The 26,306-nt window shown below is 36.1% G+C and overlaps 1 protein-coding gene across 1 annotated transcript; it reads right to left on the reverse strand.

Annotated features, from left to right (window-relative positions):
* Positions 1-11,683: 11,683 nt before the first annotated feature.
* Positions 11,684-12,370, reverse strand: LOC131046222 (G-type lectin S-receptor-like serine/threonine-protein kinase SD2-2). The gene has a single exon (XM_057979912.2). The coding sequence runs from the start codon at positions 12,368-12,370 to the stop codon at positions 11,684-11,686; it is 687 nt and encodes a 228-aa protein (XP_057835895.2).
* Positions 12,371-26,306: the final 13,936 nt, after the last annotated feature.

The raw sequence follows: 26,306 nt of genomic DNA on the forward strand, positions 1-26,306 counted from the left end.
GGTTTCACATACCTTGTATATCTCTCCAAAGTCTTCATCAGCATCATACATACTCTTCAAAGAATCAATACCAACACTCTCTATCTTGATTTGGTTGATAGTTAAGGCCCTCCTGCTCAAAGCATCTGCAACTTTGTTCTTGACTCCCTTCTTATGTTTGAGGGTGAATGTGAAGGCTTGCAGGGTCTCTACCCACTTCATGTGCCGGTAGTTTACCTTCTCTTGGCTATTTATGAAACTGAGTGCCTGATTATCAGTAAAAACTATGAACTCCTTAGGCAATAAATAGTGCCTCCACTTCTTCAAATACTGTACAAGAGCATACATCTCCAAGTCATAAGATGAGTATCTTTTCTTGGCATCATTTAGCTTTTCACTGAAAAAAGCAATAGGCCTTCCTTCCTAATTGAGCACTACCCCAATACCATGTGGCTTGCATCACATTCCACCTAAAATATCTTGTTAAAGTTTGGTAAGGCAAGGACTAGTTGTTCTGCAACCTTCTTCTTCAATGTTTCAAATGAATCATCTGCCTCTTTGGTCCAACTGAACCTACACTTTTGTCCTCCCTTTATGGTGTCAAGCATGGGTGCACAAACATGACTAAATCATCTTATGAATTTCCTATAAAAATTTGCTAAAGCATGGAAGCTCCGGGCATCATTCATAGTATTAGGTGTTGGCCAAGGTAGTATAGCAGTCACATTCTCTTGGTCCATTTTCAACTCACCTTGTGAGATTACAAAGACCAAGTAGATGATCTCCTCCTGCATGAACAAACACTTATCCAAATTAATCATTAGTTTCCCTTCATGTAACCTCTTGAGAACCATATCTATGTGTTTGAGGTGTTCTTCCCTTGTGTGACTGAAGATCAAGATATCATCTAGGTTCACTATGACAAATTTTCCTATGAATTCCACCAATACTTCATTCATCAACCTCATAAAGGTACTAGGGGCATTGGACAACCCAAATGGCATAACTTTCCACTCATACAACCCCTCATTGGTTTTAAAAGTTGTTTTCCATTCATACTCTGACCTTATTCTAATTTGATGGTAGCCACTTTTTAGATCCATTTTCGTGAAATACTTAGCACTCCCCAAGCAATCAAGTAAATCCTCTATTCTAGGGATTGGGAACCTATACCTTATGGTTATCTTGTTGATTGCTCTTGAGTCTATATAAAGCCTCCAAGTGCCTTCTTTATTGGGTGCAAGGATAGTAGGTACTGCACATGGGCTTAAGCTCTTGCCAATCAGTCCTGATCCAATCAATTCTTCAATCTACCTTGCCATTTCTACATTCTGGTCTGGAGTGAGTTTGCAGGCTTCTTTGTTAGGGAGAGTAGATCTAGGGATCAGACCTATGCAATGACTGATGTCTCTCACCAGTGGTAGGGATCTTGGCATTCCATCTGTGATGATGCCTTGATGTTGATCAAGCAACTATCTTGATAACTCAATGATGAACAGATAGTACCAAGCCGGTACTGAGAGTGGGGGTGAATCAGTACAGACAAAAACAAAATCCTAAACCAGTTTGTCAGCAAAAACTGTGCTTTGACAGACAAACAATAACACTGGTCTTAAACAGAGTACAACCGGCAAAACCCAGAATAACTGAGACAAGTATAAACCGATTGACACTTATCTTTTCATGCAATCTAATACTTCATTTCCATTTCAACTTAGTGCATGAACAGGTAATCTATCATCAAAGATATATAAATAGCTAGATTAACATGATTTACCTTCAGACACAAATCACTTAAACCATCATATGAATAACACCACACATGACACACAGATTTTTCACGTGGAAACCCAACTGGGAAAAACCACGATGGGGATGAATACCCACAAGCTGTTTTTGAACTCTTTAGAAGTCTGCTTTGTTAGGAGCCTTGTCCAGTTAAAGACTGATATAACAGGTTCTATTAGGAACCGATCCTATTAGGGATCACCCAGTTAAGGGATGGCTAGAATACCCAGTTAAGGGTTAAACCCTATTAAAGGTTACCTTGTTAGAGGATTTTAAGAACTCAATGGTTTTGAGTCACCCTGTTAAAGGATTTACAGTAAGCCGGTTAAAGCTACCCTGTTAAGGGATTTTCCAACTGTTGAAGTGGTTAGAGATCAATAGGTATTACAATGATCTGGTAACAACACTCAATGCTAATGCAGATCCACTTTAGCTCCTCTTCACCTTCTGGACTCACACTCTGCAGGTATCACTTCTCTCTTTTGGTCTGGCAAGAATCACATATCTCTTCACTTGGATACTCACACACAACTTTTGCCAACAACCTCAGAAAGAAACACAACATCGACCTTATAGGAAACAGATAGATTGGTAGCTTAAACCCTAAACCCTAAACCTATTAGGTTAAGCAATTCAAACAGTTCAATCTTGATCGTTGAGCACATTTCATTAAATGCAACAGTCTTGAGCCAATCTCAAGACGTTCTCCATCATTCATTTTCCACCGATTTCATGGCGGCTGATAACCCATCATGCATTATCACCATTTACAGACTTCGCACATTCTCAAGGTGGTTAGGAACAATCTCCTTCATGCAGGATCCTTCACGCGCACAAGGCTGACATGGCAACACGATCTGATCTTCGTTACAATGCTAACTCATCACACAAAGTCACCGATTGAGTCACACAGGCTTGAGGCACTTCAACTGGAAACCCTGAAGTTGAGACTACCAACCGGTAGTCATACAAAGCTTCCATGTGTCGGTTCCCATAAACACATGTCGGTTCATCGTGTTATACCAATTCTCACATATACCGGTTCTTGGTAACATATCGATTCTCACATATACTGGTTCTCTCCTCTTCAGCATATTGACATCAATGACAACATACAATGTCATCATGTCCTCATACTGGTTCACATAATGCCAACAATACTGCAGGGTCTATGTGCTTTTTTCCTCCTTTCTCTCTTGCCAGCTGCTCCTTCCTTGTCACCTTGGGGCTAGGCATGAGGGCATAGAAAACTGCACCTTTCTCTGCAATCTCCTTCATGAACTGTTTAACTTCTACCATCAACACCTTTGCATCCTTTCCCTTTGATTCTATCTCTTCCTCTATCAGAGGTAAGAGTTCTATCACTTTCCCATCCTTGGTGATTGAGTAGGTGTTTCTCAACCTATCATGATGAGCAAGTTCAAGTCATATTTCCACAATCTCCCAAACAAGAGATGGCATGCATCCATTTTGGCTATGTCAAATAGCAATATATCCTTGTAAGATCCAATTTGAAACTCTACCCAAGCCTTCTCTTCTATCACTGCTTGCTGACCTTAGGTGAGCCATGAAACCTTGTAAGGGTAAGGAAAAGGCATCCTCCTAAGTTTGAGCTTCTCTACCATTTCAAGTTATACAAAATTTTCAGTGGATTCGGAGTCTATCAAGATCTTGCATACCTTTCCTCTTGTCTTGCAAGTGGTTTTGAAAAGAGATTTCCTTTGTGTGGGTTCCTTGTCAGGTAACTTCATGGTGGTTATTTCTCTCCTCATCATTAGAGCCTCTCCTCTTTCAGGATAGCCATAGCTATCAAGAGAATTAACACTTTGATAAGTGTTTGCACTCGCCACACTTTAACAATCATATTCCTGCACCAAATTGCTTCTCCTTTCTCCCATGGAGCTAGAAGCCTTCTCTGGACACCTATTGGCCATGTGCCCTTCTTGGTTGTAGTTGTAGTACCTAGGAGGTCCTCTGCCTTGGGATCTTCCTCTAAAGGGTGGTCTTCTACCCCTAAAGCTCCCTCTTGGATTGTAGCCCCCTCCTTGGTTGTAACTTCTCTCTCCTCTATTGCCTTCTTGGTTAGAGTCACCCTGGTATCCAAAACCATTTCCTCTACCTCTGAAAGGGCCTCTTCCTCCTCTTTGTTGTCTCCCTTTACCTCTGCCATTTTGATCCTTCCTCCTCTTCAACTTCTCCTCCACCTTGAGTGCCAATTGAAAGCACTTTGGACTGTCTCTGGGGTGTGGAGATTCAAATCTTCTTATATTGTAAACCTCAACCCATTGAGATATCTTGCCACCTTCTCATCTTCACTCTCTTTCACCTTGGTCCTCACACGCAACTTCATGAACTCCTCGGTATAGGAACTCACATCCATCTCCTTTTGTTTCAAATTCTATCTCCTCCTATGCAATTGGATATTGTAGTCCATTGAGACATAGGCCTCTTTCACCAAGGCCATCATCTTCTTCCATGTAGCCACTCTTCTCTTTCCCTCTTTCATGATGAAAGTCCACCAAGTTAGTGCAACCCCTTTAATTTTGTATTGGGCCATCTTTACCCTCTGGTGATCTGGTATGTCTTCACTTTCAAAAAAATTGTCCAAGGAGTCTATCCACTCCATCACTGTGTGACTCTCCATCTTGCTTGCAAATACTGGCAGATCCATCTTTACATCCATTGTTCTTCTCTCCATGGACTTGAGGACACTCATCAGGGGTCTTTGGTCTACAGGAACCTCTAGCTCTTCCTGCATAGGGATCTCCTCTTCATCCCCTTCTTCTCCAAAGTCTCTCTCTCCCCTCTCCACCCTATCCTTCAACCGGTCCATCTGATTTCTCAAGGCCCAATTCTCAGCCCTGACTGCTCTACTCTCTTCCATCTTCTTCTTCACTAGGACATTCAACTTAGCATTGGTCATTCTTGAAGGTGCCTCTTGGGATCCCTCTTCTTCCGACATCTTGTCTTCTCCTTCTATGCAAAGAACACTCATATGCTCGGATACCACTTGATGCAGAGCCCTACCCACACACCTAAGGGCAAGCCCAAACAAGGTTAGACTACTGACCCCTCTAATTATCACAAGGGTCCTACAAGGAAGGACTCCATACCTTGGATGAAACTACACACACATTCACTAGGCTTGGGCCTACTCAAGATGAGTAATTGCCTCAATACCTACCCTACAACATCCTATGACACCCTACTCCTAAGGGCTTATGATTTGATTCATTTATGGTTATTAGAAACTGGTCCAAGCATTGGTTTTGAGATTAGGCTCCATTTTCTTATACCTCCTTTGGAAACCTACCCCCTAGGCTTGTAGCCCTATTTGGTGATAGAATGGACCTTAACACAAAAATGTTCCACACACCCACACAAAAAAATTACCATTTCAAACACCCTTTTGGAAGTTGTACTTATCCCCAAAATGGTTTGACCAGGTTTGCAATTACAAGGTCTGATCCCTTTAGAGCTAAGAGACCTAATAGGGGTAATTAGCCCTATTTTCCAAAGCAACTACCAATCAATGAATCCAAACTAGAAAACCAACTCTATGGACATGTGGGGGATGGTGATTAACCTTTAATTCCAGGGTTGTATGCCTGGAATCCACTGCTATGACAACTTATGATGACTATCCTAAATCTTGTCCTAAGTAGTCACATAGAGATGCCTACCTAATTTTGCTCCTTTCTCCACACAACTAAGTTTAACTTGCAAAAAACCATGAAAAATATAAATTATAGAGGATTATCCTGCATCCCTTCAAAGGAAGAGTGTTCTAACGGACTAGAATGCAAGATAAGGCCATTTTTGTTCAAAACCCTCTCCAAACCCTCAATTTTTGGGTTGCAATCAAAAGAATGGAGGGTTCTCTCTACTCCAGAATAGTTAGGACCTCAGACCACCACCAAAATAAATATATTTCATCTCTCTACCTACTCCATGGATGGTGGGATCCAAATTAATCTGTACAGGCACGTGCAACTCCTGCAAACTCAGAATTTATGGGAAAACTGTAGTATTTTGTGTTTTATTGCTTCATAAACTCCAATTACAACAGCAACAACCTTGGGAATCATGTCCACAAGGCTTATAAAACTCACCAATGTTTTCCCACTGAATTTGGAGTAGGTTGGAGCCATTGAAAGGCTTCCCCCAACCGATTATCAAAAAGTTGCACTTTTGCACTCAAAAGTTGCATTTTATAAAAGTTGCATTTTTGCAATTTTGCACAAAATGTTGTCATATTGGGTAAGGTTGGAATCCACATACATGGATCAACCAAAAAATCATGAAACATTTCTAAAACCTATCAAACACAAATCTAAGCCATCTACTACCCCTATTGACCACATTGTCCCAATTGGCTTATCAAATTGCCTAATTGGTGACATGGGCTTACATGGTGGGGTTTATTGCATACATGAAACACAAGACACACTAAGACACCCTAATGATCCTAGTCTTCATCCTTAGAGTCATGAATAGCTTGTAGATGAGGTGCTCCTGCACCACTACCACCTGTCCATTTTTCCATAGAATTCATCATAGGTTGTAATATGTAAGCATTCCATAGAATATAGACATAGAACTATGATAATATGAGACTTTTCAAGATCCTCAAATTGGGATTCCTACCCCCACATGTGCAACATATGTGACATACAATCATTTCCAAGTACAATATCACCAAGCCTTGGGTCCCACTAGATGATTAGACATTTGTAGGCAATTAATAAATTAAAATAATAAATAAATATATCAAAATCAATGTTAGGATTTGCAAAGGTTGAGACACCTTAATCCCAACAAGATCAACTACTGCATCACACTAGAACATAAACCAATTCTATTAGCAATGTAGTGTTCTAACACACTAGAATTCTAGAGATACCAAATACATATGAAACATGTTTAGGAATACTCTCCTCACAAACCGCAAGTCACAACTCTTAATCATTAGCAGATGTAGATCCAACAAGTTATGAGAGAAGGCTCACTAGCTAGGTAACTATAACCATTTATGTAGAACAAACTTCCAGAATAATTTCATCAATGTGCATGGGTGCATCAAACATGTCTATACCAATTATGTAGTCATATCAATCGATGTGACTGCATAAGACTGCCACTACTCAAAATGTTATGACATGATATGGCAAGTAACATTTAACTTCAAGGTTGACACCATAAAAAAGTTCTCGAGGGAGGTTCTAAGGGTGGTGATGGAATGTATAACTGTCGATGGGAGATTTACAAGGGTGTATGGCTACCATTTCCTCCTTCTCAACCACTTTAGGTATAAGGTAGGGGTTTCATTCCCCCATTATCTATTGTGTTCTCTTAAACACTATATTCTAGAACACCGTAAAATTCCTAGGAGTGCCCATGTTTTGCATGTCGGTCTTATCCAACTCATTCATGAGAACTTTGCTAGTCTACCTGCTCTGTCTAATCCCATTTTGTCCCCATACTCTGATGGGTATGACACTAAAACTAGTATATCTGAGGGAAATTCTAATGGGGATTCAGATTGGGAAGAGGAAATTTCTCCTCCCCTAATAAGACACCTAAAAAATCTTCTTTGAGCAGGCCTTCGGGTAAACCAGAAACCTCTGTGAAAACCCTCTCCATGGATAAAAAGAAAATGAAAGCCTCTTCGAAGAAAAAATTGGTGTCTTACTCTGAAGATTTGTTGGGTGACCTTTTTGATACTTCTTGTTCCCCTGAAGGTTCCCTTTCCTCCCACCCTACTACTAACAAAGAGAACAGGCCTAGATTTCCAAGAGACCTCAAACCAAATGAACATTCCTTTAAATTGGACAAGGAATCTCCTGATGATGTGTTGGCTATTGCAAGGAATAGTGCAGTGGAACTTTTTAGGGTTTTTAAATGGGCCTTTCATGAAATCAAAGACCTTAACCTAAAGAATAGGGCAACTTCTAGTAAACTAGAGGAGTTGGCTGATAAAGTGAAAACCCAAAAGATCATAGGGGCAATCTAGAAAAAGGAGGAAAAGTTATCCATGGCAGAGTGTCTACAAAGAACAGTGGAACTTATTGAGAAAATGAGAAGAAAACCTTGTAGCTTGAGGGGGAAGTTAGCAAAATCAGGGAATCCTTGAATGCAATAATGAAACAAAGTCACAAGATCATCAAGAATTTTGCAGCCACGATGAAGATGATGGTGGAGAAACTAGAAAAATCCCAACACAACACCTTGATTGTGGACCTTGATGCTGACAAAGAAAAAGACCAGAAAGAAGAATCATGCCCGTCCAAGAGAACCAGAGCCAATCTGAAAAGAAAGGTGGAGTCCTCGAATCAGGAGCTTCAGGACCTGAAAAGATCAGCCCAAGAGATGAATAATCTAGAGATTGAGATAGTTGAGACTATTAAGTCTTTAGGTTAATGCTTTTTTGTTTTTAGTTAATGTTGTCTTTTTGTCTAGTCTGTTGTCTTTTTGTATGTTTGACAACTTTTTTGTGCTAGTGAACTTAGACTGTCTATGGGTCAAGTTGTAAAACCCGCTTTTTTCCTAATCAAAAACATTTAACTTCATCAATCTTTTAGACACAATAGGAGTAAGTGATATGACTAAAAACATCTATCCAACAATCTCCTTCTGAGACAACTTCCTTGGCATCCCTTTAACACTCCTTTGACATCAATGACAACTCTTGTTCAACATATTTCTCTATTCTAAGTGAAATGAGAGGAATTAAACTATAATAAAAAGTAGAATCATTTTCCTATAGATCAGTTGATATTTTAAAATGTATTCAATTTAGTATTTTATTTTATGCAAGACGCATATTTAAATCTCATTGGTATGCAAAACAAAGTCTTAGTATTACCTAAAATTTTAGTATAGAATATTTCACTACTAACAATTTCGAACTAGTAACCAATGTAGGATCTAATTGTGCTTAATCATATAATGATTGAAAACCAACTTTTGGCTATGTTTTCTCTTATACAACAATACTTTTATCTTAGAGGAATAAATAAATAAATGATTATGTCCTAATCTCTTACACAACCTAAATACATTTCTATTACAAGCAGAAATTTTAAAGTCTTTAAACTTTAATATAATCTAAAGTTGAAAAAATTTGCAATATATAATATTTTTTATGTGTAAAATAAGTATCTAATCATTAATTTAGTCTTTTCTACTAAAGTTAACGATAATATTTATGTTTATTGTTCATGGCATAGTATGATAATTAAAATGCAGCACTACTATTATAGACACCAAGATTCAAACCCTCAATCGACTATTGTGATCATCAACATTATGCTCTTGTTAATCTATTATGCTCATAGATTCAAACTTTTGCATTGATGTTTGCAGTTTTTATTGTACTGATTTAATGCTCTGAACCTTCACTAGACCAATATGTTTGTAAGTTTCATACCCCTATTAGTAAAATTTCCTGTATGACCAAAAATAAAAATGAAAATAGAGAAACCAAGAGATTGAAGTAGTGTCATCAACCTAACATAAAAGAAGTCAATTTTTTTTTTTTTTATCCCTGATTATGATTTTCCACTCAACTCAAAAGATGGGACCAAATTTTGAAAAGCAATAGAATAACCTAGAAAAGTACACCTGTAAGTTTGTAACTAATTTTGCATTGTATTGTGCTTGAATCATATTCTATGCAGGTGCACATCTTGAATGCAATATGATAAGAAGTAGAGTAGCTTGTACACCATTTAAAACAAAGTAAAATCACACAACCTGCAAACCCTAATCCACCAAATGTGCAATGTTCTCTAATGTCATCTAATAGCTATTGATATGTTTTCCACTAAGACTTTTAAGATATTCTGCATCTATCAATCAAGTATTTTATGTTGGTGGACATGGGATTTTCATGAAAGATTACTCTAAAAACTAGATTTTTTTTTCCTCAAGATCTTGTAATGTATTTTTATTTGGAGATATAAGTTTCTAGAACAATGATATAATGCTCCTCTATTTAGTGTCTTTGAGTTAATATGATTTTGTAGAAATGTTTATAATCTAAATTGATTTTAGTTACATCTTCGCCCTTTATATCAAATCCAAATGCAAAGGTATACAATTAATTCATTTATTATTTATTTTAGAATTGTTGTCTAAGTTGATGAAAATTGTACATATTTGTGTCATAATATCTACTAGTTCTACCTTTAGCTAACAAAAAACATGGTAAGACATTTGTTTTGATTTTTAAAATATTATGAACTAACACCAATAATGAAATAATTTAATATCATGTCATATATACCCTTTGTTGATATACCAATCCATTAAACTTTTAGATGAATTTTCTAATATTTAATGAGATTTAAGGTACCATTTTTTCCCTAATCATATTTTAAGTTTTTTCTTGTGATTAATTCAATTTCATTGTATTATATTGATAATAGTGTTCATTAATGGTTGATGAATGTGCATAGGATTTAGATGACACTACATAAACAATTCAAAGTGGAAGAAATATAATTATCTATTGGACTAAGTTGAAAATGGCATGGTACTAAATAACATAATTATCTTTCCAAATATGTTTGAAATGTTAGTAATGTATTGTGACAATCTATTAACCATGATTTTTTTGGACAATGCAATACTTAAGTCCTAATACATGTTTACAATTCTTTTCAATAAAGATTATATTATATAAAAAAATCACATAAAATGATTTTGACATCATTAAATTTGGTAAAACTAAAAATATTGACAAAAATTATCATTAACTATGTTATAATGAATAATAAAGAAGAATATATAAAAAATTGTAAGAAGGATTTTATAATAGTTTCGCCATCTCTTGTTGTTATTAATGTCTCATGATTGAAAAAAACAAAACTAAAAATTAGATAATTTTTATTAATTTAATTGAAAGGTAGTGTAGGACTATTATTTTTTAACATTTTCATCCTTCTTTTGTTGTTATTGATATATAATGGGAAAAAATGAGTATTTTAAAGCATCCAATGGTTATATTTTTATGTTATTGATATATAATGGGAAAAAATGAGTATTTTAAAGCATCCAATGGTTATATTTTTAAGGGAGGGATGTAAGTTGTCTTAAAGTATTATTTTGTAATATTTTAACCATCCTTTTGTTGCTATAATGTATCACATAGGAAGAAAAATATTACTTTAAAGTGTGCAATAGTTATAAATTTAAGTGAAGAGAAGCAGGGGCTTTGCAGCTTCTCACTGATGTCAAGTGCAACAACTCAGAAGCAGCCAGCTTGATGAAGATGGATGATTGGCTGTCACGTGAAACCCGCATTTTCAATAAATCCCCAAACCAGAGTCTACAGGCAGTCCTACAACCTTCCATTGTTGTCTCGTTGTTGTATGAGACAACTCGTTCTTCGGGTAAGGATCGGTTCTTGGTTTCCAGGAAGCCACCGGTGGTACCCTGGGTGACAAAGCATTTCAAGTGTTTTCTCCGAGCACACCCACTTGACAACAAACCTCGAGTCTTATGCTTGGGTGTGAAACCCTCAACACAACTACACACATCCTTAGCATTACACGGACGCGTCTATTCTGGCTTCAAAACGGTAGTACAGATTGACTAACATGCGTGTTAGTCGCATGTTTTACACCGTCAATTTTACAATGGTTGTGATTGACTAACACATTGCTATCATGCTATACGAAAGATCTGTTTTAGAACCAGAATAGCTTTGGTCGCATTACACAGTCCATTTGCCCCGCAAATATCAAAGTTATTGCATTGACCTCGATATGACGACCATGCTTGACTCCAAGTACCATCATCCATCAAGAAGTAGACTTTTAATTCGCTATTCTCGTCTAACAGGATCCGCCCTGTCAGGATATGTCTTGACGGGATTACAATAAAATGAAAGTTTATTCTCGAAGGAAAATCCTTATACAGGACATTCGAATTTCTTGGGAGAATACACCTCCGGATGATTGGCAAAATAATTTCCAGTCCACTCTCCAGTGGACCAATATGGAACACTATTGTTGTAGACCATCACCAACTGCGTCTTTCCTGGAGACAAATCCATCCCTATAGAGAAGAGCCCAATTGCAGGATCCACAGAAGGTTTCCAGGAAGCTAGCCTCATGCCTTTCCACATCTTCATGCCAGGCAACCATGTATCTCCCGGATGAGCGAAACTCTCCCAAATAATCTCAGACTTATTGTGACCCAGCATTATTAAATTACCAAGTTCCGTTATCATCGCCCACGATCCTTTCAGACCATCATCAGTTGACCACACTGAACGGCCCTCTCTATCAAACAGTCTGAGACGACCACGGCTTGAAAATTTCAGGACACCGGGCACGCGTCTGACAGGATTATCTCTGTTGGCCACCCAAACTATGACCTTCGGAGAGATTGCGTACCAGATGCCAATGTACCAATTATTTGTTCCTCCCGGACTGAAAAACCCTAGTGCAAACGTGCCATTCTTTGACATTATGGTCTGATTTCCAGCGAGCGAATCTCCCACTAGAAGCGTATCCCTACCATCCATCGCTAATGAAGTGCAATTATCCAGTGTAATAAACATAGTAATCGCTAGGACCAAATACTTCATCGCCATTTCGATAACCAAAGCGGCTGTACTTTTGGAATCTAAATAGGAAACCAAAAGGCTACGGAGTGAAGGAACATGGCCAATCTTGTGCCGTGGGCTCCACGGGAATGAGCTGAGAACTTCTTTGAGAATTTTCTACAGCTCATGTTCATCCTTCCAAAATTTCCAAATACCCTACGCTCGAGGATATCTAAACCGTGAATCAAACGAAGAAATGATTTGACAGCGCACCGACGCCACTCCGTCTCACGCGCAATTAGATCTTCTAAACGATTATCTACGTTTCTGATACGTTTAAACGGTTAATAAAACAAAGAAATGATTCGACAGTGGACATTCAATGATAAGCTTTGTGATGATTGCTAAAACAAATTGTTACATTTGATTGGGTTTTTTATATTTTTGCTTTAAAGAAGATAAGATTTTGTAGATTTTCTTTTTTTTATGTCTTGTGGATGGAATTATAGAAATAAATAATTTGGTTCAAAAAAAATTTGGATTCTAGATTAGGAAAAGAAAAAATAAATTAGTTTAAATTATTATAAAAAAATCAATCGGCTTTAACACCCATTGCATTGTCAAAAGAAACAAGACAAAACTTGTCACCATTATGTAATAGTGAAGTGATTGTAGAATACTATCGTATGAAAATACAAACATTAGAAAATTTGGTCAACTCGTTTTAATTCTTGCTTCTCATTAATTGATGCTTTGGCATTTAAAATGTTGATATCATTCTCATATGACTATAGAGTACTATTATCCAATAGAATAATTAATAAAATAATTTGTTAAGGATGTTACACTGTAATATAATATATTATAAAAGGTAGTTATAGTTTTATCATTTCAAAATTATTAGTTGGTTGCCCAAAATGTGCCTCGATGACCAAAATTGGGGTTTTGGGACCCAAAAGGAGCACTAGGCCAAAAACAAGACTTGAGCATCGAAAATGGGTTCTAGCCCCCAAAATGGGAGGGGAGCACTAGAAACAATTTTCGGCACCCAAAATGGGTTCCAAGGCACAAGATGGGTCCATAAGACCTAAAAAGTGTTCCAAGATGCAAGGACCAAAAATGGGTCCATAGGACAAGAAACATGCTCTGATGCCCAAAATAGGACTAGATGACCAAAATCGGGATTTTCAAACCCAAAAAGGGCCATAGGCCAAAAGTGGGATGCAAGATGGAAAACGAGGCTTGAGGACCAAAAATTGGTAAAACAAATGGCCCACTGATCAATACCAAACTATTGAAGACTATTGTAAATAGTAACATTATTGTCCACATTGAAATAATAATGAATAGTACTATAATAATGCATAAAAAATTTAACAAAACAATTCAAATTGACATCATTCTAATATTACTATGCACTGTTATTAGCTAATAGAATCATAGATTAAAACAATGTAGATTTTAAATTAATATAAATGAAAAAAAATTGACATATTTTAATTCATGATTATGACTAATCGATGCTTGACATTTAATAGTTTTGAGTTAATGCATTAGTATTCATGCCTATGGTAGGAACTAATAAAATTGAGGTAGACATAAGTGAACATTTAAATGCAAAGGTGAGGTGCAAAAATGCAAATTCTTTTCAGTTTGGGATGATAAGATGGTGACTTGATGGCTACATCTCATCACGTCGAAGGGAGATATAGTTGAATTCAAGGCAAATCAAGCTAAGGTTCCTTGGAAATTACCCCTAACTAGTAGGATCAAAATGAATTTTGATGGGGTGTCACATGGCAACCCCGGGTTGCCTAGGGTAGGATTTCTAATATGCAATGAGAAGGGTGATATAGCTTGGAACGATTCAAACGATAGTGCTAAGTTTGTTGCTCTTTACGAAGGTCTTAAACTTGTGTGTAGAAAAGGAGGTTAAAAGCATAGATATTGAGGGAGATTTTTCTATTTTTGTTAATGCAACAACATGTACATCAGCTCCGAGTTGGAAATCAATGGCATGGATTGAAAGAATATATCTATTACTAGACATGTTGAATGAATATTCAATTTCACATGTGTACAGCGAGGCCAATCATACAACGGATTTCCTATATAATTGCGGCATTGACCAAGTGCAAAAGGTAGTAATGTCAAGTGATTCGAGAGATTAGATGGGCCTTAATACCATACTGAAAAAAGAGAGTTCAAAGGCAACAAAGTAAGATTATTTTTCCTCATGAATTCAAAATTTTGGTAATCCAAATTGGTGTTCTCCTCTCCTCATCTCAATTGGAGGGGGTCATTATATGTGCAATGAATGCAAGGTTCCTAGGGATGACCTGATGTACTTTCATTATTAATAGAATGGGATTTGTCTTCTCTAATAGCATTTGTCTTTAAAAATAAAGATTGAGATATTTATATGGAAGGATCTAATTCTAACACTTGTAATGGGGTGAAAAGTGAATGATGGAGAGATTAAGAGGAAAGCTTTTCTTTCCTTCAAGGAAAGATGAAAGTTTCACTACAGATTTCCCTTCAATCACCTCACACACATTATATTTAAAAGAGGGGGAGATAATTCACTAGATTCAATCTCTGAGGAGAGAGATTGAATACTAAATGAATTGACAATGGTGTGAAATGACAAGTTAACCCCTCTTTTAGAATGAGTAATGGTTGAATTATGTATTTTGGGACTAAGTGTAAGACTAGCAAAGAACTAATTATATCTTGAGATAGAAGCGTGTGATGAAGCTGTGCACCTAGATCTGGTTATAACATGTTGAGATGAAGTCGCCCTACAAATTTGAGGAAAAGTTGTCAGGACCATGTTGAAAGTGCACACAGTCCTCCGAAAAATCTGCGAAACAAAAAGGGTTTTTCCACCTCTGCAAATGGAGTTCAAATTTGTAAATATAGTTGTGTACCTATAACCTACACACAAAAAAGAGAGGAAAAGGGGGTTGGGATTGGGGTTTGCCTTCAGGTCAAACCCCAGTTTTGGAATTAACCAAATGATGAAAGAAAGTACTTGCAAGTAAATATAAATGAAAGATTGAAATGTAATTCGCCTCAAGGGAGGTTGTGATAGAAATGTAGGAAGATTTGCTTGTATGGAATTGAATGTTGAAAGGGATCTCCTCTTCAATGGTTGAATCCTTCACTTGAATGCAACACCTAGCCTTGAAGGGAGACTTGAGAATACTTGAATTCTCTTGAATGCGTGATCTCATGTATTTGAACTTATGCCCTCCATGCAAATGGGAGGAAAAATACAACTTATATATTCGTTGATTAGGGTTAATTGGGCTGATTTTTGTCATAGGCCGGTCCACAGGGAAAGTTTTCCTGTTGGAAATGCAAAGTTCAATGCACAGTTTGAATGAAGGGGCCCCAAGATAGGGCAGGGACAGGGGCACCACGCCCCTATCCTGCCCTTAACTCAGGACAGGAAGCAGGTTCAGGCAATGCGAAGGGAAGAAAAAGGTGCAATTTTCAGGGATGAACAAGTCTCGAGTCTCTTATTAGGCTTGGGGATTTGATTCGCCAACGTGAGGACCCTAATGTGGTTGAAAATCACAAAGGTCACAATTTTATGACACTACATTTAGCCCACACTTTAGCTGGAGTATAATCGTACGCCAATCTTGTTGGTAAAGTACAAGGAAACAAGATTGAAAGACTTTTACCACATCAAGGAGGCAAGATACACCAAGCCCCCAGTGGACTTAGGATCTTATGACATTGATTGACAAAGTAAAAGGGAAGATCAAGAGAGAGAACCATGACTGCAAGTAGCAAGGTTCCCCTCACTGTGAGTCATGACAAGCAAGGATGCCAAAATTACAAAGCGAAGCCCAATTTACTAAGTAACTTTAAGTATCAATAAGGAAAATATGAGTGAAGTGTATTCCCCCACGTTAAAGCGATCCTGTACACTTTATCAGGAGTGATTTATTTAAAGTAGGATACACCCAAGAGAGAGAAAAGAAAGGGAGCACGTTATCGCAAGGATTTAGCCCCCAATCGAGGAATAAACCCAAGGATAATGAACACAAAACATGAGGTAGTTTCACTTTCCTCGGGGTCAGTATGTTGTATGATAACTCATATATATATATATATATATATATATATATATATATATATATATATATATATATATATATATATATATATATATATATATATATATATATATATATATATATATATATATATATATATATATATATATATATATATATATATATATTTGTGTGTGTGTGTAATAATCGTCATTCCCCAAAGAAAGGAAACTTCCTTGGAAGAAAGGGAATAGAAGGGTGTCTTTTGAGTCAACATGAAAGAGACCAAAAGAGATTTGAATGCTTTGCATCATCCTCAAATAGACATTAAGGGAAAAATAGAAGAACAAGGATACACATAGAAGAATAGTCATAAAAGAGCAAGAAAGGAGAGAGAGAGAAGATCTACTGTGCTAATGTTTCTAATCTAATATGACATGCACCTATCGATCTTGCTGATCACTATTTCGGGAAGGCGGACAACATGTTAGAGGAGTAACATCAAGCACTGTAGATGGAGCTATCACATGATCCAAACAAGGACTATGCTCATGTGGTAAGTCACTTTGTTTGACTCAAGGAGCTCGGATTAAGGTTTTTGAAAATTCGGTTGATAAATGCTTGTCAACATCAACATATTCATAGTCACCATTAGAAGCATTAGGAGTTGTATTGCCATCATGAATAACATTTTCACCTATTTCCTCATCAAGATTTATAGAAAGAGGAGCTCTCACATGAATAGAAGTAAAACCATCACATGTTTTTTGCAATTTACGATTTGGAGATTTAGGTTGAACATCTTGCTTAGAAGAAAAGGGAATCATGTCAATTGTTGGAGTTATAGGAGATTGAATATTTTGAGGAACAACTTCACAAGCTTGAACACGACATCTCCATCGACGTTCTCTTGCATAATGCTTTCATTGAGTCTTAGCAGAAGGCTGGGAAGAAGGAGGAACATTTGTTGAAGGAGGAATATTCTCTTCTTTGATAATTGAAGGTTTAGGTTGAGGTCTTTTAGGTTGAACAAGAGGAAAAGCATGCTTCTTCTCTCTATAAGAGGAAGGAGGTGGAGTTGCGCCATATAAAGGAGGAATATTTGGTGTAGGAAGGAGACTAGGTCCATTATGAGGAGGTGGTATAGGTCTAACCTTAAGAGGAATGTTGTTGGTCTTGTTAGGAGAAGGCATAGATACATCCATAGGAATAGGTTGAGGATATTCCTTAGGGGGAAGATTAGTTCTATCCATTAGGGGAAGAAATTAATCTTCAAGAATGATAGGAATGTCAAGTGTTGGGGATCTAGGTTGACTCAAGGATAAAATCATATCTTTCTTCCATTTTTGATAAGATTGGAAAAGAGCATCGCCTTGGTGGAAGAGATTGAAATTATTTAGGCCAAAAGAAATCAACAGGAACACTAGGGCTTCTTTCAGATGGGTGAAATAAGCTATGGTTCACGGTTATGATTTCTCCATTGTGGGGAAATTTCAAACACTTATGGATTGGAGAAGCAATAGCCTTCATGGAAGATAGCCAAGGATAGCCTAACTTCACACGGAATTACTCAAAAGAAGGAATGATAACAAAATTGACATCCATAGATTTAGTGTGAACTTCGGGTGATAGAATCAATGGTAGGACAAGAGAATCCATCAAATAACTTCACAACCACATTAGAATCATCATATATTGGTTTATGCAACCATAAAGTGAAAAGATACTCCTCGGTGATAATGTTAACCATGAAAGAGGGATCAACAAGAGTACCACGACAAGGTATATCCTTAACCTTCACAACTATGTATAAAGGGTCAGGTGCTCTAATAGTCTCACTAGGGTTAAATGTGATAGAAGGATCCTTATGTGTCACTTGTTTCTCTACCATGTTCACCAAATTCGGAGCCATAGAGGTGAAGTTATTAGGAGAAAAAGAGGTATGTTTAGTCTCAATCACATTAGGTATGAGAAGGAAAAGGATCAGTGAAAATATTAAGATTTTGATTAGGAGGAGCTACTAATTTGTTTCCCTTATCATTCACACCAACCACAAATATAGTATTATTATCAATCAAATCTTGAATCTTACTTTTCAATGCAAAATGTTTCTCAGTATCATGACCAGGCTAACGATAAAATTGACATAAGGAATTATTATCAAAATAAGGGGATGCAAGCTTAGATGGATCAATTGGTTTTATAGGAGGAAGTTTGATAACATTTCTTTGTAACAACTGAGACATAATACTATGTAAAGATTCATTCAAAGGAGTAAATTGTCTTTCTCTTTTGAAGAATTTAGAAATAGGAGGCACACCTGTTGTAGCATTCACATTGTTGTTGTTGATTTTATCATTGAACTGGATGAAGCCTTTTGTTGGTTTAAACTTCACAAACGGTTATTGAATACTCTCTCCCTTATCACTCAGAGCCATAGGAGTAGATTGCTCCATTTGACTCACAACTAGTTGATAATTGTGGAGTGTTCCGCACAATTGCGGAAAGGAAGTAAACTCAGACAAAAGAATATTTTCCCTAATATCTTTTTGCAAATTAGAAATGAAAATTATTTGAATATCATTATCAGGTACATGAAAAGAAATTTGAGCACACAAATGCTTGTATCTACCAATGAATTCAGTCACTTGTTCTTTAACACCCTATTTACAATGCATTAAATCAGTCAAAGTAATTTTAGGACCAATGTTGTTTTAAAATTGTTAAATGAAAGAATTTGCTAATTGGTGAAAAGAAGTGATGGAATAAGGAGGAAAAGAACAATACCATTGTAAAGCATTATCTCTTAGAGTTCTTGTAAACAATTTTGCAAGCAATCTTTGATCATAGGCAAAATCAGTACACAAGGTTTGAAATGTTTTGACATGCATTAGAGGATCACCTTTTCCATTATAGAGTTCCAATTGAGGGACCTCAACGTGCTTAGGTGGCACAACTTTAACAATATCAAGAGAAAGTGGGCTTGCAACATCGAACGTGGGCACACTAAACTTGGATTGACTCATGGAAGCAATTTGTTGTTGTAAGGAAGACACGGTTTGAGCAAGATTGTTAATGGTCGCTTCAGTAGAAGAATTGATGTTAGACATGGTTGATTGAGAAGGTGGTATGATGTTATTGAAGGAAGGCATAGATTGAGAATAGGGTAGTGGGACATTATGATAAGTACGCATAGGTGATGATTGAGTAGGAAAAGGGACACTTACAGGAGGAATAAAATTGTTGAAAGAATTGCCCCCTTGTGTCACATTGATTGGTTGAGGGATAATATGAATGCTTATTGAAGACATAGGTAAAGATGAAGGATTAAATGAAGAAGAGGGATTTCCCTCATGACTAATTGTTGTCGGAATGACATTTTGAGTTGAAGTAGTCATGGTCTTTGAAGTAAAAGTAGGAACACTAGTCATATGAGTAGTCAAAGGAATAGAAGGATTAACTTGTGTAGGAGCTTGTGAATAACCTAGGGTTTCAACACAACTCTTTATAGGCATGACATTGGAATCAACAATATGATTAATGTCATGCAATATATCAATTCCATTCTTATCACTTTGAATCATGTGTTTAAGGCCTTCAATTAATGGAAGAACTTCACTACTAGGGTATTCTTCAGACATCCATTGTTGAAAGTTATCAAATTGATTATCCAATTTTGAAAATTGATCTATGGAAACTCTAGTCAAAGCTTCTTTTTCATCATGGGATTCATCAATGTGATAGATAGGGACATGATTAGGATGGGAAGAATTAGCATTATCCTCATTAAAGAAGCTACCCAATTTAAGCTCCATCTCCTTGGTAATTAAACCTTGGGAAGCCTTAATTCTAATGCTTCGTCTAACGAGGATAGTATAGGTAGGACTAATAGTGGTAAAACTCATGCACTAGAGGGAAATTTGAGTTTTGAATTATGGGAATAAAGTTTACAAAATTGAATAATGCAAAATTTGAGAAAATAATGATTAGACAATTTTGAATTTTGTTGAAAGGGAAAAATGACACAATTTCCAAAAATAATAAATGAAAGGACATTGAATTTCAAAATTAGGGCCAAGGGGATACCACTTAATCTTAAAATTGACAAAATCAGGATTTTTACAATCAGGGCAGATTATAATTAACCACTTAATTTTAAAAAATTTCTTGAAATTTGAAATGTTGAATTTGGAAGGTATTTTTGTTTTTAGAGAGATAAAAAATCGACAAAATCAGCCAATCTTCTGGATTTAAGCTATTAAATATAGTCATATAACAGTCTCTCAAAATTTCAGGAAAAAATATTGAGGACTGTGTTGAAAGTGCACACAGTCCGACCAACTTTTTTCAAAATTTTTCAGGGATGAAAGCTATGATGATTTTAAAGATAACCCCAAAAATGGTGGATTTTACGATCTCTAGATAGACGAAATTAAGGTTTGAATGTGAAAATAGGACCCTATTAGGGTTTTGAAAAAAATGAGGAATTGAATTGCAAATTTGAAAAGGGTCAAACCTAATGGATAGGGACACCTTGAAAAATGCTTAGAAAATTGAGATTGATTGAAATTGACTGAGATTTACACAAAATCCAGTTAAATTTGAAAATTAGGGTTTTAGGACCTAAACACTTAATTTTTGAAATTATGAAAAGGGAGGGAAATTGAAAATTTGAATTTTAAGAAAGAGGATAATTCTAAAAATAGTCACAAATCTGAAAATTAAATGGAAATTCAATTTCTGCACAAGTTCAATATTATTTCTAAAAATTAGGGTTTTGACCATTAACCACTTAATCTTATGAATTTGATTTGCAAATTGAACAAGACAAAGAATAAATTGAATTTGAAAAAATATGCAATTTTTAGATCTAAGACAATAACAAGCAATTTTTTACAGAGCACAAGTTCAATTTCAATTTTTTAAAACTAGGGTTTTGAATGAATTAACCACTAAATTTGTAGAAAAATTAAACTTTTGAATGAAAAATATGCAATTATTTTAAGAATAAAGCATGCAAGACGTCGGGTTCACCAAAATGTAATGGGGTGAAAAGTCAATGATGGAGAGATCAAGAGGAAAGCTTTTCTTCCCTCCAAGGAGAGATGAAAGTTTCACTGCAGATTTCCCTTCAATCACCTCACTCACATTACATTTAAAAGAGGGGGAGATAATTCACTAGATCCAATATCTGAGGAGAGAGATTGAATACTAAATGAATTGACAATGGTGTGAAATGACAAGTTAACCCCTCTTTTAGAATGAGTAATGGTTGAATTATGTATTTTGGGACTAAGTGTAAGAGTAGTAAAGAATTGATTATAACTCGAGATAGAAGCGTAGGATGAAGTTGTGCACCTAGATTTGGTTGCAATATATCGAGACAAAGTCACCCTGCAAATTTGAGGAAAAGTTGTCGGGACCATGTTGAAAGTGCACACGGTCCTCTGAAAAATCCATGAAATGAAAAGGGTTTTTCCGCCTTTGCAAATGGAGTCCAAATCTGCAAATATAGCTGCGCTCCTACTACCTACACACAGTAAAGAGAGGAAAAGGGGTTGGGATTAGGGGTTTGCCTTCAGGTCAAACCCTAGTTTTGAAATTAACCAAATGATGAAAGAAAGTACTTGCAAGTAAATGTAAATGAAAGATTGAAATGTAATTCACCTCAAGGGAGGTTGTGATAGAAATGCAGGTAGATTTGCTTGTATGGAATTGAATGTTGAAAGGGATCTCCTCTTCAATTGTTGAATCCTTGACTTGAATGCAACACCTAGCCTTAAAGGGAGACTTGAGAATGATCAATGCTTGAATGCTTGAATGCTCTTGAATGCTTGAATGCGCGATCTCATGTATTCAAACTTATGGCCTCCATGCAAATGGGAGGAAAAATACAACTTGTATATTCGTTGATTAAGGTTAATTGGGCTGATTTTCGTCATAGGTCGATGCAGGGAAAGTTTTCCCACTGGAAATGCAAAGTTCAATGCACAGTTTGAATGAAGGGGCCCCAAGATAGGGCAAGGACAGGGGCGCCACGCCCCTGTCCTGCCCTTAACTTAGGACAATAAGCAGGTTCAGGCAATGTAGAGGGTAGAAAAAGGTGCAGTTTTCAGGGATGAGCAAGTCTCGGGTCTCTGATGAGGCTTGGGGATTCAATTCACCAATGTGAGGACCCTAATGTGGTTGAAAATTGCAAGGGTTGCAATTTTATGACACTACAACACTAATTCTAACACTAATTCCAATATTAGTTGAACTCTAAGACTAATCCTTATCATAACTGAATTGTAATCTTAATCTTAACGCTAATTGATCCCTAATTGAACCTTAAGCCTAGCCTAACCCTAAAGTTCATTTTTTTGTCATGAAATCAAAACTTCAATCATTTCAATTAAAACTATTTTAATATATAACTTTTATTCTCTTTTACATAACATTTTATTTTACAATTTGACAAATATTTTTTCCGATACTATCTTTGATCCCAAACCAAAATTTTTATCTCTATTCCTTCCCATTAAACATACATTAACAAGCTCTTCGTAGCTATTGAATCTTCTACTCAAACTTTACAAATAAGAGCTTCATCTAATCCCAATACTACCTTTAGTTATATTTGTTTGTCCCAATCTATTTCTTTTATTTATACTACTTATCAAACCACTCTTTTTTAACTACCTCCCTTTACTTACTCCTCTTTAGCCACTTCACCTTCACCATATCTCATCACTTCCCATTTTGACCAATCCCCCCTCATACCCGAACACATCAATTACAACTAACCCAACCTTCTTTTCTCCGAGCCTTCAAAACTTATTCTAAACCAAGAATTTCTAAATCTATTATTATGTAACCAATAGAATAAAATTAAATTAAAATTGATAACATATTTGGTGATTAGTTAATTGTTAATCGAAATAACACTGATTCTCAAAACAATCAACAAATAAGTCTTCATGTATTCTTAAAGTGACATCAATTACTCCTTGATTTAAGGGTAATTGTAATGTCTATATTTTACCTTTCTTTGAGATAATGTTCAAAGTGACATCATTTCAAAGAAATAAAGTAGCTATGAAGAAAAACTATAAGGGATGAAGAAAGTGGTGATACATATGAAGAATGCGATGGATGATATGCCCCATGTGGTTAGGAGAAATTTAATGACAATTTAGAAAGTGGGATGATTGGTGATATGCCCTCAAGAGGTTATTCATGCAAACACTTAATGAAGAAAATTAAATATAAATCCAAGAAACATGATTAAGGATATGTTATAATGATTTATTATGCCAACTTAAGTGTAGGAACCTTTATTTTTTATATCAATGGATGTTATACATCAGGGTGTATAGGACCAAGATGACAATGAAACCAATGCATGCATTAACTTGCAAGAAAATGACAAATGAGAAGATGTTCCAGTGCTCACAAAGGATTTCACACTCTTGATGTGTTCATGATGAGACAACTAACAAACATGCAAAATTCTCTACATATACTTGACCTTGATGGGTCTAGTGAGAGAACAATCATTAAACATAACACACATACATAATAAGCACTACCCCAATATATACCATTCTATAGAGGAGGGGATTTGTTACCTTTAAGATGACAAATCTTCCTTCTGCTACCTCGCTTATACTGGTGCTAAGGGTGAGTCAAGGAATAACAACAAAATAAAACTACACCAGTAAGGGAATAATTAAATGGTTAAAGCATAGAAATGATGAAATATAAAAATCTAAGCTAACAACACAGTACAAAATTAAAAATAGATTATATACCATGGAATTGGGAAGGTCTCGGGTTTTGGACCCTAACGTGGCACGTAGACGTTTGCGCAACGGGTTGTCATTTGTATGACCAAAGAGAACAAAATCTCACGAAAAGCTAACAACGACTCTCTTCGGTTGTGCAGAACCTGTTTGTCACCCGCACACATGGAGATGGGAGAAAATGTTGGGGCTGTATAGTGCCTACCTCAATTAGACCCCCATTTTGGTGTTTCCACCTCCACAGAAAACCAAATAGATGGATTGGATAGTAGATAGAAGATAAAATGCAAATAGAAACTATACTCTTCTTAATGGAAGCAAACCCTTATTGCAAATAGATAAAAATGATATATTGATAAACTAAATGCACCTAGATGATAGATACACTTAGAGATATGATAGATAAATTGCATGTAATGATAAAAGATAGATAAATGATAAAGAGAAGACAAGACATGTAGCCACACCCCCTTTTCGAGATATGAGTGTGATGAAGCTCAAGATACATGCTTGTTGTTGTAGGATGATTGCAAGAGTGTTGTGGATAGAGATAGTTTGATAGCGCTTGTAGAGTATTCAAGAGAAAATCAAGAGAGAGCCAAGAAGAAGAAGGAGAGACAAGAAATCTCGAAGAACCATTTCAAAATGAACAAAGAAAGGCTTTTAAAAATAAGAAGAGGCGCAAAGGGCCGATACAGCCAAAAGTAAGCCAAGGGGCATGCGTTGCAAGGCATTTGATTAATTGCAGGATGCGAGATTCCACGGATTTATCGAGACGTTAGTGCAATGTGTAGACGTCTATGCAACACACTACCATCTTCTCAAAGATAGGCCCAAATGGGGTTCTAGGACGAATGGGGGAACTTTGTCTTCGGGGCTCATGATGTCAAAATGATGAGATTTTGATCATGAGTTTGTCATTAATGCATCAGGTGCTATGCATAAGTGTCATAAATGCACTAGGCACACTTTAGGACACTACACATTCAAAGTACACCATGATATAAAATGATCATGACGACTTCAAATGAATAGGCATAAAATCAACCAAAAAGAAAAATCAAAAGATAAAAAGATAAAACAAAGATATCGACAAGCAATTGTTGATTGACACACAATAATGTTACCTCTTTCAAAGGTGTGGATAATACTAAAGATATGGGTTTGGATCATGTCTAGTTTAGGGAAGTATACATCTCATTTAAGACAATTGATAGATAAAAGGGAAATTTATCGATGGAAAATGATGTGACAATTATATGCTATCAAGATTGATTTATCTTTTTGACATTTTGCATAAGAAGCACATGTTGATGTTTGATGTTTGAGTTGCATTTATTGATGGAGTTGTGGGAAATGCATGAAATTTGTTTACTCATGAAGAATTTTTAAATTTCATATTTTTTGGTTGTTAGATATGATGCATGTTTGCCAAGTTTTCATATGGTGACTGCCCTAGGCATCATAGAAATGGTTTTCAATAAAGGGTGATTTTTTCTTTACTATTTTTTTTTTCTTTCTTTTTTTTTCAATTGAGCTACTTACATTGATGATATATGGGCTCTTTTGAGATTAAGGTGCCTCAACCTTTGAGCCCTAACATAGATAATTAATTAGTTTGGCACATATTTATTTGTCCTAAGTTAATTATTGCCTAATCTTACCATTCACTTTGTGGGTCCTCTTAGAGACCTATGGTATCCTACATGGCAGGTGAAGCCAATGACATGTTTCGTATAGAAAAGTAGATATGGTGTAATCCATATCTTTCAAGAAATGGGTGCCCACTTTGGAGGTCCTATCATTTAGGGGATTGAAGTCAAAACATATTTGACAATCTTCTATTTTTAGAAGAGAGACTTGTTCAACAACTTTTATCACTAAATAAGAAAAACAAAGAAAACAATTTTTTTCTTTTATCTTTTCTTGGAGGCTAAGTTAAGGATTGAAATGCTTTCCTTCAAGATTTATGCCTAAGGATGAAGAGTTCTTTGTTTCTAATTGCAAGATGAAGTTAGAGTCATCGATGGAGTGCTTTTTTAAGCTTTTTTTCTTTGTTGAAGATGAAGTTGCTTTATTTGGTGTCTAGTTTATATATTATTGAATATTTGTTGTATTATTCATGAGGGA

Source organism: Cryptomeria japonica, chromosome 10 (assembly GCF_030272615.1).
Source record: "Cryptomeria japonica chromosome 10, Sugi_1.0, whole genome shotgun sequence".
Classification (NCBI taxonomy): domain Eukaryota; kingdom Viridiplantae; phylum Streptophyta; class Pinopsida; order Cupressales; family Cupressaceae; genus Cryptomeria; species Cryptomeria japonica.

Bases quoted from the DNA above. Each gene is read 5' to 3' on its own strand.
- LOC131046222 (XM_057979912.2), bottom strand. From the start codon at position 12,370: ATGGCGATGAAGTATTTGGTCCTAGCGATTACTATGTTTATTACACTG.